At 51.9% G+C, this 17,950-nt stretch overlaps 1 protein-coding gene across 3 annotated transcripts in view; it reads right to left on the bottom strand.

The window, feature by feature from the left end:
* The window catches only part of GALNT13 (polypeptide N-acetylgalactosaminyltransferase 13), a 205,012-nt gene that overhangs the window by 50,844 nt on the left and 136,218 nt on the right, over nt 1-17,950 (bottom strand). For 2 of the 3 annotated variants that reach the window (XM_075757376.1, XM_075757378.1), the window contains one exon: nt 14,452-16,108. In XM_075757376.1, the coding sequence (XP_075613491.1) occupies nt 15,968-16,108 (141 nt within the window). In that variant the 3' untranslated portion in view covers nt 14,452-15,967. Of the gene's footprint in view, nt 1-14,451; nt 16,109-17,950 lie in introns of those variants that run through there. The other variant, XM_075757377.1, reaches the window with a different exon arrangement.

Genomic DNA, 17,950 nt, shown 5'->3' with positions numbered 1-17,950 from the left:
TGCGGGAGTCTGCACGGCCGCATCTGTGGAAACGCGTTGTGTTTTGCTCCTGAAGGTAGGTGGTCGCTATTCGTTGTTATAGCCTCTGAGTAACTCAGAAGAGACCCTTGGTTATTTGCTGAAGGTGTGCAGAAGTATTGATGGAAACAGTGACAGCAATCAGACGGGGCAGACAGCAAACCAAACCGAACGGATTAAACACGCAGCAGTCTCCTCGAGGGCAGCTCAGCCGCCCGGAGACGGGAGCGCAGCAGGCAGAGCCGGCTCGCCTCGGGAAGGGGAAACCCGTGAGAAGAGAAGAAAGAGCGTTCTGCTTCCACAACAGAGCCACGTTAGTGCAAAACATGCATGCCTCTCTGCTTGTACGTGCTTATAATCCTCGTTTTTATTCAAAAAGTTCCCTCTGAGGCACCACCAAGGGATTAGGATCCATTTCTATTTTTAGGAGAGACAATAACGATGACATCGTTAATACGCATACAAAGTCTTAATTTACCTAAGGCATGCCTCTCTTGTTTCCTTGCCTTATCACAATCATACTAGACTCATCAGGGGCCTAGCCAGTACATCGTATACAATAATAAAAAGAAATGTAATAATGCAAACAACATTTAAAAATCAAACCTTGCCAACATTACAAAGCCACGACGGGAACGTCGAGGGCTGCTCCCAAGCTGTTACTCCACGGAGATGAGGCAGAACTGCAAACGCCCCGTGCAACAGCTCCCTGGAAGGCAAACACAGGGTGTGCACACGTGCACACGTACGTAAAGAAAAATGTGTCAGGAGAAGGTAAATAAAGGAAAAGTCTATTGGCATGCTAGGAGCTCGCGTGTGAGTTCAAGCTGGCTTTGGAGACAGCTCCTGTCGTATTGAACGTATAACAGATCAAAAGAGAAAAAATCATCTCCCAGCTTCTGCTTCAGCTTCCCTCCCCGTCACCGAGCGCAGGTGTCCGTCACTCTCACTCGGGCGCTCGGCACGTTTTTCTGAAACTCATCCTGCCAGGTACCAAGAGAGCCCCCAGTAGCGTGCCTCCTTATAAACATTTTAGTGGCGCCTGCGTCTCTTACTCCTTCATTTACCAGATTTCACTGTATTTTCTTGCCGCCTGTGTAAGCAGGGGCAGCCCGAGGGTTGCTGGGTGCTCGGCCAGCACACGGGGAGCCCCTCACCTTGGCCTCGGGCAGCCCACAGCGCTGCGAGCAAGAAGTAATGCCCACGGGGATGAAAATGCTGATTGCAGAGGAGTTGCCCAAGGAACAGATTAACTGCGGGAAAGCCTGCAAGGTGTCGATCTTGCCGATCGGCGAGAATCAACAGAAGCCTGGGGGAGTTTTGGCAGCTAATGGCTTTTAACGCTGGCGACAGCGGCAGGACGGAGCGGAGCGGGGAAGAGGTACCAGCACCACGGGAACCAAACCCAAAGGACACGTCAGTGGGAGCAACGTTCTGCAAACCTGGCGCTTGCCCAACCTTCGGGAGGGCGCAGCGAAACACCCCCAGCGCCCCAGCAGTCACGTCACACCTCAAATGCTGTGTAAAGCCAGTTTCTCCTAAGAGAGGGTGTTTGGCTTCCAGAGCCCTTGCTGCCAACCCGTGCTTCCGCACCGTGATGCTCCCAAGCACTGCAAGGCCATTTTTGGGAGGTGACCCCCCCCGACCGTCCATTCCCTGTGAGATGCTGGCGGGGGACCGGTGCCCGAGCAGCGCGGGGAAGGAAGCGAGCGCCGGGGCTGGCAGCGTTAGAAATAGCGACCGGTGTCACTTTTGGGTCTTTTTACAGTTAATGAACATAATTCATTAGTGTCTAGATAAACCTTCCCACGCCTCGCCAGTTCTCAGCCGGTCCACTAACATTTTCGAAGTTAGGACTGCGCTAAATCTATTTCCCAAACAAGATCTCCAAGAGCGACCCTCAGCTGAGGAAAAGCCCCGAATCCGCGTGGTGCTAAATCCTGAGCTAAAACCCAGCGCAGCTCTGAACGCCCCTGCGACTGCTCGCGGCCAGGGATCAACGTACCCGATGAGTAACGCATCGCGAGCAAACCGGAGACAACTGCTAGCTACTCAAGGATCGATTGCAAACAAGCAAATAGGTTGAGTGACTTCAGCAATTTTATTTCCTAAAAGTGATCGCCTTGCCTCTAGGAAGGACTGGGTTTATTCGTGCTGGAGGCAGAGGCGAGCACTGAAACCAGGATGGTTTCTTGCAGCGCTGCCTGGAGCAGAGACTGCCTGCCCCGGCGCTGCCCGGCACTCACCGCACGCCGCCTGGCAGCCGGTGCAACGGAGCGGCCGTGCGCAAGGAGCTCCCGTCTCCCTGAAATCGCCCACGCAGGACGGCAGTGGGAACCCTCGCTCCGCGCTGGGAAAGCCGTGTTAGGTGCCGCCCCAGGCTGCCGTACGTGAGGGTGCTGCGAAGGGCCGTGGTAACTCACGCACGGCAGCAAAGCGGGGGCACCCGCAGCCAGGGAGATGCTTACGAGCCAAAATGGATAAAAATCAGCTAGATGATTGGCTTCAATTAATTAATAGCTTATCAATGGTCCTGAGAGGACCTGGGATCACAGGCTCGTAGCCACTGCCTGGTTGGGCTTTCTGCTGCTTTACTATTTCATACGCTGGCCAGTATCAGCCGAGTTTCTGCTCCCCAGCGCCCTGCGGCAGCTCTCCCACCACCGCCCCGGCCTCGTGCCTCAGCCCACTCTGAGCCCCGGATTTCTACTCGAGGCATCTGCGGTCGCAAAGAGACCGCGATGGCTCCGAAAGGGGCGCGTGGCTTGGGGAAGAGCAGACGTGTGCACGTGTGCACGTGCGTGTGCACGCTGGGCGCTCCCTTTAGGCCGGTGTGCTTCGCGGCAGGACGCGGGCTGCAGCGTACGAACCTGGAGAAGAAGTTTCCACCCAGCGGTGCCTGCAGGAGCACAGCCACGCGCGGCATCCCCTCTCCCCGGCTCCTGGACCAGCGCTGGCTTTTCACTCTCTTCTCTCAAAAGGGTTTACCGAGCTGGCAGAGGTTCAAAGACGAGAGATAAAAGTGACCAACAGACGGGAAAACTGCCTGGGTCTGATCTTACTTCTACGAGTCATTTATTGGTGTAATTACGTGCGCTTTAACTGTTCCCGTACCACGCCTGGCTTGCTTTGGCATTAAGGACTGATATCAGTGTGAGCATGGTGACACTGGGATGAAGCACCCATCCAAGTCTTGCGGGGGAGACGACCATGAAACCCCAGATTACAGAACGCAGGAGGATGGAAAGGTCTGAGCCAGCCCCGCAGCCCTGAGGAGCTCACGCAGAAAGGGTAACTACCACCATCTGCAACGTGAAATGCAGGTGCGTAACGATACCAGTAAAGGCTAGTGTCGCTTTCCACAACATAGCTATAGCTATACCTGGTTTTTATATATATCTTTATCGTGTCCATTTAATAATAAATCATATTCCATATTCCCTGACAGAATGAAGAGTGCAATCAGTGAAACAGAATTCATTGAGGTGAAAAAAATAAATCTTGATTCACAAGGATAATCAATAGCTATATGGATATCAAGAATATATAGCATTAAATATGCTGTAACAATGATATCTTTTAGAGGAAATACAGTTTGTGCACTAGGATGTGTGCTATGTGGAAGTTGCTTTTCTCACCTATACCTAATGCAGGATTTCCGAGACACTGATGGAGTAATTTCTTACACCCATGGAAAGAAGGAAGAGCTCAATTAGCAGAGTTTTCTCTTTTTCCTTTTAGCTTAAAATTGAGAGTAAGCACTGAAATGCAAAAGCACAAGGAAAGAAACACATACTTTGTTAGCTCCGTTTGGTACTCATAACTTCAGAGCTTTCAAAACCGTTTGTTAGGTTGTTCTAAATGCATAGGATATAAATCCTTCCTCGCTCTCTGCTGCTGCATCTAGGAAATGCCAAAAATTTTTTACTGTACTTCAGAGGAGAATGATTTAAAATACATTTTTCTCACATTTCAAACGTGTTCTAGAAATGCATAGTTCACATCACAGCTCCTGGGATTTCATAATCACAATAAATCTTCACTCCTGCATCCGCAGGTTTGATTAAAAGCAAGGGAGTCAGGACCCGCTATTTCCCCTGCTGGGGAGGCAGCCGATGGTAAGAGCAGAAAACGTTCCAGAAGTAGCAAACAACTCTCAAGTCCGGCTCTTTCCCTCTTGAAGAAGGAAAAGGAAAAAACCCAAGGTCGTAAACAACCTTCTTTCCAGCCGCTCCGGCAGCGGGCTCTGCGAAGGGCTGCCACGCCGAGGGTTCACACAGCCTCTTGCGACGGCCGTCGTGCGAAGCGGCCTCCAGGGACAGGGCTGAGGGGAGATGCTGGAGGAGATTTTGCGCTGCCCTTTGGAACCGGCGTGCAGCTGAAGTGGGACCGACGTCGCAGCCCCAGCCTCCCCAGGACACACGGGTCGTTCCGCCTCGTCTCGCCCGTGCCTCCCTCCCCGAGGTCTGCTGGCCCAGCAGCGTGCCCAGCGCAGCCGGGTACCGGCGTCCCCCCCAGCACCTTTCCACCCGGGACGCGCTCAGCCAGCAGCGCTGGTACGGCAGCCTGGCCCTTCTCTCTGGAAACGTGGTGCTGAGCGAGGAGGCCAGGGACAGCACCCAGGTCAGGCTTTGGGTACCTGCTCACGTACGGGGAGCTCAGCACCGCCCCGGGACACCTGCGACATCCCTTGCTCTTCTGCTGCGATTCCCACGCTGGACTCCGGCTCCTTTGACGTGTTTGTGCTAAATTGTTGGAAGAAATTACAGCCAGCTTTGGAGGTACAAAAAAAAAAAAAAAAAGGTAGCGTTGGGTCTCGGTTGCTTTCCCCATGGGGAACCTCGCCGTCACGCAGAGGTGCCAGCCCCGGGGTCCCACTGCCCCCCTGCTCCCCAGGGACCCCGCAGACAGACTACCCACCCTCTTCCTCCAGACCCCTGTTCAAGGGTTTAACAAAACCATGCGTTTAAAGCCAGGTGAATTAAAAAAGGACATTTGCAGACAAATAGCCTCAAAGATTCAATAATTTACTTTCTCACTTGGGAGGCTTTCGCGCCCGCTGGTCCAGGTTTTGGTGTCGCTCTCCCCGAGAGCTGGCTCTAGCGTGACCGAGGTCGTACTTCTGACGTCAAAGGCACTTTATTACGCCGTCGCAGCTCTAACCGCTGCTGTTCGGGGAACAACACTGAGCCGTTGAGAAACAGCTGCCATCATCATAAAAGCTGTCAAAAAACATACGGCTTTACCAATATATAAACTTACCTATGCAGGGCAAGCTGCACTTGAGCTGTTCGAGGGGTGTTGCATATTCCTACGGATTTCTTGTACCGCGAGATTTCTTCTCGATACAGAACAGATCCTTCAGCGGAGAGGAGCCCCATCCAGCCCCGAGGGGTGATGTTACAACCCACGCGCTGCTTCGCAAGACCGCTCCTCTGCAGCCAAATCCTGCCCCAGCCCCGCCTGATGCGTCGACGTCCCGCGCCAGCTCTTGGTGGGCAGAGGGAGGCCCGGGGCATCTCGCGAACCACGACGCGCATTGACTTGCAGCAGAGTGGCGAGGGTCCAGCGAGAGGTACCCGCTTCTCCCCCCCAGCCCTGCGCAGATGCGTTTGAAGTGTGATGACGACAAACACTGCTGTTTGCACGTCTCGATTCCGTCTTGTCTTAGGCGGTGAAGAAATGCCAGGGTATTACAGAAACCCCACCAGATTTTGTACGATTAAGCACACGACCCCTCTGCGAACGAGATTTCCCATTGAATATTACTTTCCAATACGTTTCACATCCTAAGGAATGCAATTTACCGGGATATAAATCTGATAATAGTCTTCATTAAGCAATATTGTAAGGATTAAAAGAGGTTAATGAACATGTCACTAATCCTTCCAGGTAGCTAGCCATCCTAATCTCTTCTTTATACATGACAGGTATAAAGAAAAGAGATTTAAAAAAAAAAATCTCAAAACAAACTCGCTAATCTTAACAACACAGCAGTACCTTGCACTTTCTCTCTTTTGTAACAACAATATCAAAGGTTACGAGCTGTAACTCTGTGAAGAGCAGCCTGTTCTTTCTTTTCCTGGACTGAAAATATCTTTGGGCAAGCTTTAGCCTGAAGCAATTTGCAACAGGGCCATTAGAATCTGCTCAAAACCAGCATCAGTTACATACACAGACATATATGTATATATACACATATATAGAGGCATACAGATAATATATATATATGCACATTTATTAGAGACAGAGAGCTCTATCAAGTGATTCAATTCGTCTACTCAACAAATTTAAAGCTCCCTGCAGTATATTTCTCCAGCCCAGATTTCAAAGCCTTTCCATATTTTTGGCCAGAAGATGATGCCATTCTACAAAACTCACCAGGCGTTTTCCAACCTTTGCACCTCCTCAGTAATTTTTTTCCCTTTTCTCAACAGTTTCTGTATTTCTGTCTTTTTACATATGCCCAGCAGGTACAAAGAACTGAGAGAAGCACTTACCTGGTACAACGGGCTCTTCAGTTTCCCGCCTCACCCCCTGGCTGCAGCCACGGAGCCTTCTCCACGGTGCGGTGGGACGCTTTCGTATTTCCAAATTAACCCGCGTCACCTGATGATCCAGCAGCTCTGCTGCCTCTTGGGTTTGGGTGTCACAGAAAGGTATTTCAGAATTAGAGACGTGGTAAATAAACCAAAGCATGCTCTTATTCACGGACCACACAAAATGTTATGTTCGCAGTTTTGGGGTAGAAATCATTTAAGTAGAGATAAAATATGCGGTTGTAATTAGCGTATTTTTTAACGTCCTGCTTGGGCACGTGAAGACTTGGATATTCAGTGACAATGTAATGAGCAGAGACAGATACTGATTTTTTTGGGGGGAAAAAAACCGTAACATGTGGGAGCGGAGGCAGGACTTACAAACGTAGTGAAACCCAGTTGTGCAACGCTGGGTTTATGCGTTGACGCTCTTGCAGGTCCAGCCGCCTGGCAGCAGGAATGTCCCGTGAGGCACGATGCCACCTCTTACCTGCTGCAGCTTGGCAGAGCACGCGAGAGGCAGAGAGTGAAATGCTCTTCACTTCTGAAAGAAATCAATGGCAAGTACAGCTCCCTGGGGAAGAGCAGCAACTTGGGACAAATAAGCCACGTCACTCTTTCTTACCAAGGTCCTGTGTTTTCGAGGTTTTGCCTCGTGCAGGATGAAGAGCGATGCTCTGGCCTCTCCCCGGCTGCCGGCTGGGTCCTGGCGCGGTCTCATCACAAGGCACCGCAAGAGATTAAAGATATGGCAAATATGAAGGCTAATCTAATGAGACACCTTTCCGTTACCTTTAATTATGCGATTGTTTAACATCCACCGTGGAGCACGTTGGGCCCGAAGGGATGGTGCTGGGAGATCTTTCTGTTCCAAGCGCAAAGCTCGGCAAACTCGGGGAGCAGAAACCTCCGCAGCCGCTCCTCCAGCCAGCCCCTGCTCCGCGGCGGTGAGGGCAGGGGGGACGGGCGCACCCCTCCTCCGACACGCTGCAGCACCCAAACGCTGCGGCACCAGCCCGCGCCGTGCCGGGAGGGAACGGGGGGAGACCCCCGCTCCTGTTGGAGGGGCCCCCAAAAATACCTCCCGGTACTGTGGGAAACTGTGTCTATTCTTCCCGATTTGGGGAAAAGAAACTCTGAATGCCAGAATTTTGACAATTGCATGCTCAAGGTTTAAATTAAGCGCTGTTTAAAAAGACCGTGGTTCCCATTTCGTCTCTGAAATCCGGATCTTGGACCTCAACGCTGCCCAGACACTCCGGACAAGGGAGATAGGAAGCAGTCCTCGGAAGATGCTGAGCAGGTTTATCCTCTGCCCACGGACAAAAATACCCCGTCGTCTGCTTGGAGAGCAACAAACCACAACGCTGCACGAGCGAGGGGTCAGGAACGCTCCTCCGGTGCTGGCAAGCCCCGGTGCCGGCGGTTCCCCGCTGACGTGCGGAGCAGCACTGGCCGATCTGCACACAGCCCCCCCAAATTCAGCTATTTCCCTGCAGAAACTGGCACGCAGCCTGTCTGGTTTGGAGAATAGCCTGTCATGACTCAACGCCATAAGTTCCCGACCATGACACAGCTCTCAGGTAATACCGTGCGTCCTGCCGCGCCATCGCTCCTCGCTGGTATTGCGTCTCGAGCCTCCCGCTCTTCTCTGGGCGACCTGTGCCAGGGCCTCACCGGGAGGAATTTCTCCCCACGACCTCATCTCCATCTGCCCTCCTTGCCCTGGTCCTGCGCTCCCTGCCCTCGCCAACTGGCCCCCTCCAGCTTGCAGCACGCACGTGCCTCTCGGAGAAGGAATCCCCACGCTCTCCAAAACAGCCTCTCGCTTGGGAAACGGGGTGCGCGGATTCCAATGAGGTCCCTTGGGGTGCCCCCACCGTGCGGCCGCTGGGGACGCAGGGGACGTGTGCCCCCCTCCCTGCACCCCGGGGGTGGGCGCGGGCACCTCGCCGGGGCTGGAAGAGCTGCGGGATTGGGTAAAGGCACGCGTTTACAGACACACACACACGCAGGAACAATGCTGGCTCCTACCGAGCCTCTCCGGGCTCACGTCATTATTTCATGTTGATCAATTAAAGACATAATGCTGACAACATTGAGCAGCTGCAATAAGAAGTAAGTTGCTAGCAAGAGCACCTTTTGGTTGGTAATAAAACCAGCCGCCCTTGACACCACTTTTGGAGGCTTTTTTTACAGGCTCGTCCAAGTCGGACGGGACCTCGGGAGGTCGCCGAGCCCAACCTCCTGCTCGCCCTGGATTTATTTCCCTCTACATTTTTATATCCCAGGTGAGAAGATTTGTGGGTTTAATAATACAAAATTTGGTATAATCCTTGCCACACTTTTCAGTAATACCACCCCACCAAAGTGACCTGACCTGATTGCCAGCTACCCCGGACCGCCGGTACGCGCGAGTTCTGCCTGAAGCCCCCAGGCTGCTGCGTGTGCCTGCGGGTAAGCAACAGGCTGTGGAGCAAACCCAATAAATACCGATACAAGCAAGAAAAAAACCTGTTAGCAAACTTAGATGCACGTGCCTGTCGGGAACTAATCTCTATTATTCTCGTGCTATTAAGTCCTCTCTTGTTTGCATTTTGTGGCGACTGGACCGAGCCGGGGGGGTCTGCCAGGGGCGGGCGAGCTGGGCCGTGGGCATGGAGAGCAGAAAGGGGACGGGATGGGGCACCGAAATCCCCCCTGGGGCTGCGGTGCCCCTGCCCGTCCCCAGACACATCTCCTAAAGATGCTCTGGACTCTCACCTCATCTCCAGCTCATGGGCAGAAACAGGTGAAACGCGCTGTGGCGTTGTGCCGTAAACCCTTCTTACAGCTCCTCGCACGTCCAAATCCATAGAAAGATCATAAAGTCAGTATCTGCCCCTTAAATGTGAGGGTTCTCACCAGAATTAGCACCTTAACATGCACAGGGCAGAACACCTTACTCCATTTTGCTTTATAACTGAAGCTGACAAATATCAATCTTATTTGAAACGTGATGTTCCCTGGGCCGGAGGCTAAATTCCACTTTTTGTTTTCCTCCCAGCACTTCCTGGGACTTCAACATACAAAACTTAAATAATTCTCGTAGCGAGAGAGAAAGGGCTTGGAACCAGTACGAAACGTCCGTTCAGCTGGGAGCGACTCTCGTGGCGCTTGTCACCGACCCACCGCAGACTTGTCGGGGGGATGACCCGCTTGCAGGACTTTGCCGTGGCTCACCGTGGGCAAAAGCATCTCGTACCAGTGGGAAAACCCGCGCGGGGCAGAGACGGCAGGAGACACGGCGGGAAGAGCGGCAGAGCCGGCGGTTTGCTGTCACCCGGCCGCTCCGTCACCGTGGCTCTGCCTCCCGCGCCATTGCAACTCCCCGTCGGAAGCACCACGCCAACTCCCAGGCTCCCTCTGCGGCAGAGCGCAGTGTATTATCGGGGTCCATTTATACTGCGAAGGGGTAACGGTGACAGGAATAACCGCGCGGTGCCAATGAAAGCAGACCCGCGGAGCAGCAGTTCCATCCCTTCCAGGGGAGACTCCAGCCTTGCGGCAGACACAACCCTGCAGACTACGAGGGCGATATATTACCACGATAACAGCAGAGGTGACCGGAATTGTTCCCGTTCAACGCCTGGCACCTTCGAGCAGATAAAATACGCTGGCTGTGCAGGGCTGACCCTATTACTGATGCATTCCTAGCCAACAAAACACCCGACGTTATCAGCGTTTGTGGCAAAAAGAGGCAAACCCACGGGGGCCAGCCTCCTCCGCAGACCCTGGACTCCCTCTCCCTGCCCTGTCTCAGTGGGCGTCCGTCCTCATGAGAGGGGGGCGGCTCCGCAAAACCCTTAAACAGAGTTCAAAAGGAGAGAAGAACACGTACAGTTTTTAAGGAAAATGAGATGTAGGTTGTTCCCCTCACTGTAATTTCAGCTCTATAATCAGTCCTAATTATTAACATCTCTGGGAAATGCAAAAAAAAAAGAGAAAAATACCTCTATGTCTGCATTCGTTACTCACAAATACATTATTTTATGATTCATTTAAATGATTCACATACTATAATTAACATGAGCTCTACAGTTAATTGCATCTTTGCAAAATAGTTTAATAATCAGAGTAGAAACTTGACAAGTCATTTTTTTAATCGCATCTATGCGATGAATGTTTTATATAAACTGCAGCTCATCAGAAACAAATACACAAATACGTATTTCTCTGCAGACAACCTGAAGCACGTAAACCTTGATAAAAAGGATTTAATTTTTCTTCGCTGTAGTTGCATGAGCGAGGATGATACTCTGGAAGGGCATCATCTTGTTAAGTGAGGCATTAACTGGTAGCACTTCTGTAAATTAGTTGATCAAAGGACACTGTAACAGCACAGAAGGCTGAATTAGGAAATTAAAATTGCTATATAAAAAAATATCTTTTTTATCACCTTCAATGCTATCATTTCTTTGTCAGTAACGCTAAAGTAATGCAGATGAAGGCTACATTATCTTCTACCACTTGTAACACTCTTAGCACTTTGCTTAAGTCTTTGTAGGGCTAGTAACAAAAAGCCTTCACTTTATTCAGCAATTAACAGAAAAATCTGAAATAATCCAACACTGGCACACTATTATCTGTGCTCAAATTCCTCAGCAATCACACCCACTGCAGCGCTGCCACGAACTGATCTCTCCCTCTCAGTCTCCTGAGGGTTAATTTTCATTTGCATTTATAAATCCCTTGTTTTTAAAATACTCTCCCTTCCCCACTTCTTACCAGCACTTCTCCAGCCGCTTCAGAATGCTACTAAAAAAAAAAAAAAAAAGAAAGAAAAAGAAAAAGGAGAATCCCCCAGCCCCCAAGCAAGAGGAAAGCTCCGTTACTGACACCCCGTGTTACCTGCCCTGCAGAACCAGACTATTTCCTTGCAGCTCCGCGACACGACGGCCCGTCCCCTGCCCCGCTGCGGGGAGAACCGAAGCAGTATTTCTCTGGAAACTACCTCTTTCCCACTGCATTATTCTCTTTTTTCCCCCAAACGCGGGCGGTTAACGCACCCTTCGGGCAGTATCTAGTGCAGCAGGGCAAAATCCCGGGGTTCGAGCGTGAGCTGCGGACCCTGCCGTGCTTCCCCAGGCTCTGCTGCGCGGCCAGGCTGGGTTTTCCGGCGTGACGATGTTCTCCGAGGTGGGGTTGGAAAATTAAACCTCAAACGCCAGCGGAGGCTCAGCCACAGCCGCCCGCGTCGACCTGCCCGGCTGCCCTCGCGTGCGGCCGCCTCTCCATCCCTCGCGGCGCCGCGGGAACAGCTCTTCTGCTGCCTCCGAAGTTCTGCGTGTAAATAAAGGATCTACAAGTAGAGGGGTTGTGGTGCAAAGTCCGGATTTTTTTTTTTTTTACCATATAAAAAGTACGTACGTACAGAAAAAGACGAACGCACCAGGAGAAAACTAAACCAGTGTATTTTAATGCTACAAAAGTGTATAAATATTTAAATGTACAGCAAAGAATACCAGTATACCATGTAATAACCGTCACAACATTTTAAATGCGTAATTCTTTATCCACAATCTACTTTTATAAATTTAATTTGTGTTCCCAGCACTTATTCAGGAGCCTCTGTAAGCGTCTCCTCCAAACCGCCACCCCCCAGGCTTTTCTTCCTGCTCCGGAAAATACCAAGCAGAATTCCAACATTTTTCAAATAAACCTTTTTTATTATCTCAGAGCACCGCGGCCTTTTCGCAAGGCACCGCTTACCGAGCTGTCCCGAATAGGTGCTCGCAGAGAAGAAATAAATTCAAACGAAGCTGGGGGTGCAGCAGTGGTTCTGGCTGGATGTTACTACGTGTTGGAGAGGAAGCAGGGGCACGGAAAGCCACGGAAGCAAGAAAACACTCAACACCGTCGGCCATACAGCAGCTCGCAGTTACTAGCGGGTTACACGTGGTGTAGTCTCAGCAGCCGTGTGAGCTGCGGGGACGGGGGCAGGCGTGCGGCTACCCCGAGCAGCACAAACTGTGTGGGTGCTGCCCAGCTCCCCTCACCTCCCAAACCGTCCCCATCCTCTCACAGCTCCGGCCCGAGAGCCGCCTCGTGCCAGGCTCAGCCCAGCACCCGATGCAGCCCGAGGGCGTGGGATCGGGGAAGATCCCTGCTTTCAAATTAAAAAAAAAGTCAAAATGAAAAAAAAAATCAGAACGTGGAGTTTTGCAGCTTTTCTTCAAAGCGTATCGGAGAGCAAGAAATGAATCGGTCCTCCCAGCGATGGGAAACACGCGTCTGCAGAGAAACCCACCCGCATCGCTCCAAACGCCCGTGTCGGCTGGGGGGTGTACCTGCCCGCCCCGACCTCCGCGGGCCGCAGAAGGTGCCAGGAGATCAAAAGCCACGCGGCGTTTTGCAGCGTTTGTGGTTCAACTCACTCCCCGAAACGCTCGCTTCGCTGGTGCCACCCAGCATTACAGCTCGCTCTCACGGCATCGAAGCACTTCTGAACAAACAGGAGAACCAGCAACGCTCTTCCAGGGAAAGCCACCAATGTTCCGCGTTTGTAAGGTTCTTTGTATTTTAACCACGTGGTGCAAACCGAAGTTAATCCTCCCGACACCTTTCTGACATATTTCTAAATGGGGAAACAAAGATCAACCGATGTTTTTTGGCTAGGCTCCGTTTGTGGGTCCTGAACTTCAGGCACTGAGCACCAGAGGCAGCCGACTGAGCTATTTTAAATGATTTTAGCCCAAAAGACTTGTCAAGGCAACACCTGAATTCAGCGGCAGGAGGAAGGGCTGGGGCGCAGCAGCTTGCCTTCATTCACTACACCCCACCACTGATGGTCCCCGATGCCGTACCAGCACTGAAGGCGCCCTGGCCATCACCACCTCACTCTCCATAAACAAGGTTTTGTGTGAAATTCCTCCGGAACGAGACTCGCGGGGTTTCTGCATCCTTACCGAGGAGGTAAAGCCAGGATCCGGCCCCTCCAAGCCCAGGGAAATACTCACCATGACTGCAGTTAAACAGGTACTTCAGCGCTTCTTCCTAGGGCTGAGCATTATCTCTAGACGCCAGCGTGCAGAAGACCTACAGCAACACGTCTCCGGCCGTGAGGGATGCGCGTACTCGCTCCTAAGGGAGCACAACCCAACGCAGAGGCACTTCCCGTCTCTTCTCCCCCAAGCAGGGACACAGCACCGCAGGCACCCACCGTACCCAAACGCTGCAAGCTTGCCGTCTTAGCCAGGGGATTATACGCTTTACAATACTACTAACCTTTATAGCAATTCTAAGGAGAAAAACATTCTTTTCCTCATCTGTTGGTGAGATCGCACCTGAAGCCTAGCGAGCCGCACGCCGGCTGCTCCCTGCCATCACCTTCCGGCAGCGACACAAAGAAAACCCCCTGGTCGGAACAGGGCGGCGTGGGGGGCTCGGCAGCCGTCGCCCTCGGCAGCCTTCGCCCTCGGCAGCCACTTGGCAGGTAACGCCGCCCGCCGCCCTCTCCTGATGCTCCTGGATGCCGTCGGACCTTCCCCAACATTTACTTGTGCAAGGACGCGCAACAGCCGAGAGCCTGGATGTATCATCCACCAGCGCGAGTGGCTGCTCATGTGGCAAAAGCCCTCGGACAGGAGATGAAGGAATGGTTTAATAATTGTTTTCTGCATGGAGGTTGGCGTTTAAATCTGTTCATGATGTTTGCACGCTCTTTCTGTGAAGTGGAATTACGGCCTTCTCCTGTTTTGCTAGCTTTTAAGCCATGTTGTGTACTTTTGTGGTGACTTGGAGATGAGAACTGGAAGTGTGTGACCCTACTTTGAGCTTCCAATCTGAGTGAATCCGTGACACTCCAGCTCCCACGCATGCACAGCAATCACTTGTCCAATTTAATATCCTTCTATTTTTCATTTAATGATGTGTATCAAGAAAATATGGTCTATAAATTTATAATACATACACATATATGACACTATTAATCCATAACGACCAGAGCTTTATACAGAAAATATTGTCATTTTTAATGGCCTAGTGCATAAACAGACCTTTTGCGGAATTGTGAGTGAAGTAAAGGGAACCCATCTGACCGCTTACCCGCGCCGTGCCACGCTGCGGCTGCTGCCCTGTCATTTAGGGCTCTCGAACCCTCCGGGCAACGGGAAGTTAGAGATTACGGCTGAAACCCCAGCCCAGCCCGTCGCGCAGCAGATGCATTTTGGGGAGCGCGTGCCGCTGGGGTCACCACAAGAAACGTCACCAGCACGTATAGGAAACGCCACCCGTACGTATAGGACCCTTCCACGCGCCCCGCCGCGGGCCGGCACGGCGTCAGTTCCTGCGACGCCTCTGACACGACTGCGTGCCATCAGCACGTTTTTAATAACCACGCTAACAAAATGATTAAGCCACGACATTATTAAAAATATAAATAAGCATCTGTCATTGCTATCGAAGCACGAACATCTGGAGCCAGAGCTCAGAGTCGATCCAGTTTCACCCTCTGTGCGTAGGGGATCCACGGCTGAAGCTCCCGGCTGTGCCTGATGCAGGATGCAGTATTATATACTAACGCCTAAGGGTGGCAGCTAGGGATCGCGGCCAGAGCAACTCGCAGTCTCCGGTGGTCTCAGGGTTTGGTACCTCCATCTGCACCCCCTGCGGCTCCCCAGGTGCCAGCCCCAGCCGGTTCTCTTCCCATCGCAGAGGACGCTTCAATCTGCGCTGGTCTGAGCGACTCACGTGCGTCACTCCTCCTTCTTAACGCTGTTCCCACGTCTTTGGCCGTTGCCTCATTTGATTTAATTTCAATTTCTGAGTGCAGTCTTTACTCACTTTTGCTGCTTTTCCAAACACCGGATCTCATTTGTCTCCCGGCACAAACCACGAAGCTTTTGCTCTGACCGGTGACTTTGCTACTCAGCGCGGTTCTGCACCGAGTCCCACTCGACACGAGAACAGCAAATATCCCCACCGCGTGCCGGCACAGACCAGCACCAACACATCGAGCTCGGGAGATGCCTGCCAGGACGGTTCCCAGTGCCAGTGAGTGTCATAAGGCATTTTGTGCCGGGTCACTTCTCGGCAGTGGTGCGCGACAGGCAGAACACCCTCCATCCCAACCTCTTTGCCGTAGGGTTCATAGAGGTTTCCCTGGAACCTTTTTTGAGCACATTTGTGTTGACAACAGCACGCGTTTTGACATTTATAGGTTCAGATGAGCTGCTCTGGAACAGTCACAGGTTTCGAAGGGGCACGTGGAGACCCGCCGCATCAAGGAACAGCCCCCGTGACTTTGCTCTGACAGTTGGGATTTGGAGAGGGCTTCAGCACCGCTGGCCTCAGCAAGGAGGAGGGGAGGAGGAAGAGGAGGAGGAGGAGGAGGAGGACATCCCGGCCGAGGCAGCGGGTCTGCACCGACTTCAGGCACCCAGGGTCATGTTGCGCAGCAGCCACTGCTGGGAACGGCCGTCACCGCACTCCCTCATGGTGGGAACCATCTTGTCCTCCTCCGACGGCTCATCCAGACACTGGTTGCTGTTGACGTGCCTCAGGGTGAGCTTCTGCAACAGAGAAGGGTAAGAGCTGCAGCAAGATAGTTACTGCTGAGAACCGGTGAATGCGCTTTCGGTCTTATTTCAGTATTATTCTAGTCACTACACAAGGCATGAGACGGGTACTCCTCCCTGGCCGTCCCTCGTACGGCTCTACGGGACCTCTCCCACGCTACCTGCTGCTCCAGGGGTGCCCAGCTCACCTCCTCACGCGTGGCCAGGCAGCCCGGGGGGTGAGCGCCTCTGCTGAACCCAGCAGCAAGTAAGTGCAACAGAAATAAAAAAGCACAAAATAAGTGCAAGGAAATATTATTTGAAAGCAACGGTATTTTGGATTAAGGACCTTAGAGTCCAGCAACCTGAACACATGTGCACACCAGACCAGTGGAAATACGTTTGCTAAGTGCTATATGAACAACAGCAACATACAGATGAAAACTCTTCTGTTTCCCATATATATTTTCTTACTCTGGGACACCTTTCTATTCCTACTACATGACACCGTATTTCTGAGGAATGAGAGAGCCGGAAAGGGACAACAGGAAATAGAACTTATTTTGAAGAAATAAATCATCTTCTGTTGAAAGCATTGGGAGAACACGTTCACGAAGAGCGCCAGGAAAGTTAAACCCGGAGTTGTGCACTTGGATAAAACAAGCAGGCACATTTGCAGCTGAGCAGCGGCGTTCTCTCCATCACTCCTCTGGGGCTGATCTAGGGGTTTTACACACAAAATCACAGCAATTAAGCACAGAGCTTAAGCACCCTTGCTACGAAGCGTTGCGTTTACCAATTTACTATTTCCTAGAAGGTCTTTTGGTTCCTGACGAAAGAATTAGAACTGTATTACGTGCAAACCTGCGCACGCCCCTGGACGCACGTTAGGTCAGCGGCCGTACGCCTGCGACAGAGCTGCGTAACCCCCCCAAACAGGCGGGGCCTCTGAGACCAAGAGCTGTGCTCAGAGGCTTCGGCTCCCTGCGCAGACCCGCTCCTCCTCTCCGCGGTGTCTGCTAGCGTGGACGTCTGCTGCCCGCTGCCGGACCGGTCCTGCACCGGCTTCGCTGCCCACAGCACTGTATGGACTCTGTCCTTCCATGGCTTTTAAAAACAGCCACGCAACACACACAGGAAGGTGTAAAACGCTCCAGGTAAAGTGGCCAAACAAGGTCTGAGGTGCTGTACAGCAGCTCCCCAGGGACTGGAACCCTGCCCCTGCAAGAACGACCAAGGGAATAATTGATTTTCGACCGAAGTCCTGTTTGCAGATCCTCCGCTGGGGCAGAGAACGACGTTATGTCAATCCCCGTGCAAAGGAACAACCGGGGAACAAGGATGGGCGGCAAAATCCTGCAGCCCGGGGAGGAAGGATGAATCCACCGACAGCAGCCTTGGAGCAGCAGCACTGCAGAGCTCCTCTTCAGGAGAGCAGCTCCGGGGCGGCGGAGGCTGCTTGCTCCCTCGCACACGCCTGCGAGTATAAATACTACAATACAATAAAAACAATACTACTGTCACTGAAGTTATGCAAATAAGCAGTCATTTTAGGAAGGAGTGTCTCTGATGCAGTCTCACTGCTAATAAACACCATTTCTGTATCTTCATATAAAAAAAAAAAAAAAAAGACTGTTATTTGGTGTTTCAACTCAGCTGCTGGGAAATGCTGACCCTGCCAACAAGCGATGCGGTTTTATTATCCAAACATATACCTGCGCTACTGCACCGCAGAATTTTACACTGCAGTTCATACCGGATTGCCATGTCACGTATTAACACTCCTAATTGGTATTATGAATACTCTTTCAATAGCTCGTCCCCACAGATTCACTGCTCGGTTTAAAACAAACTATT

This window comes from Balearica regulorum, chromosome 6 (assembly GCF_011004875.1).
Source record: "Balearica regulorum gibbericeps isolate bBalReg1 chromosome 6, bBalReg1.pri, whole genome shotgun sequence".
Taxonomy (NCBI): domain Eukaryota; kingdom Metazoa; phylum Chordata; class Aves; order Gruiformes; family Gruidae; genus Balearica; species Balearica regulorum.
Note: the sequence above shows the minus strand (reverse complement) of the source record. Positions and strands in the feature narration are given on the sequence as shown.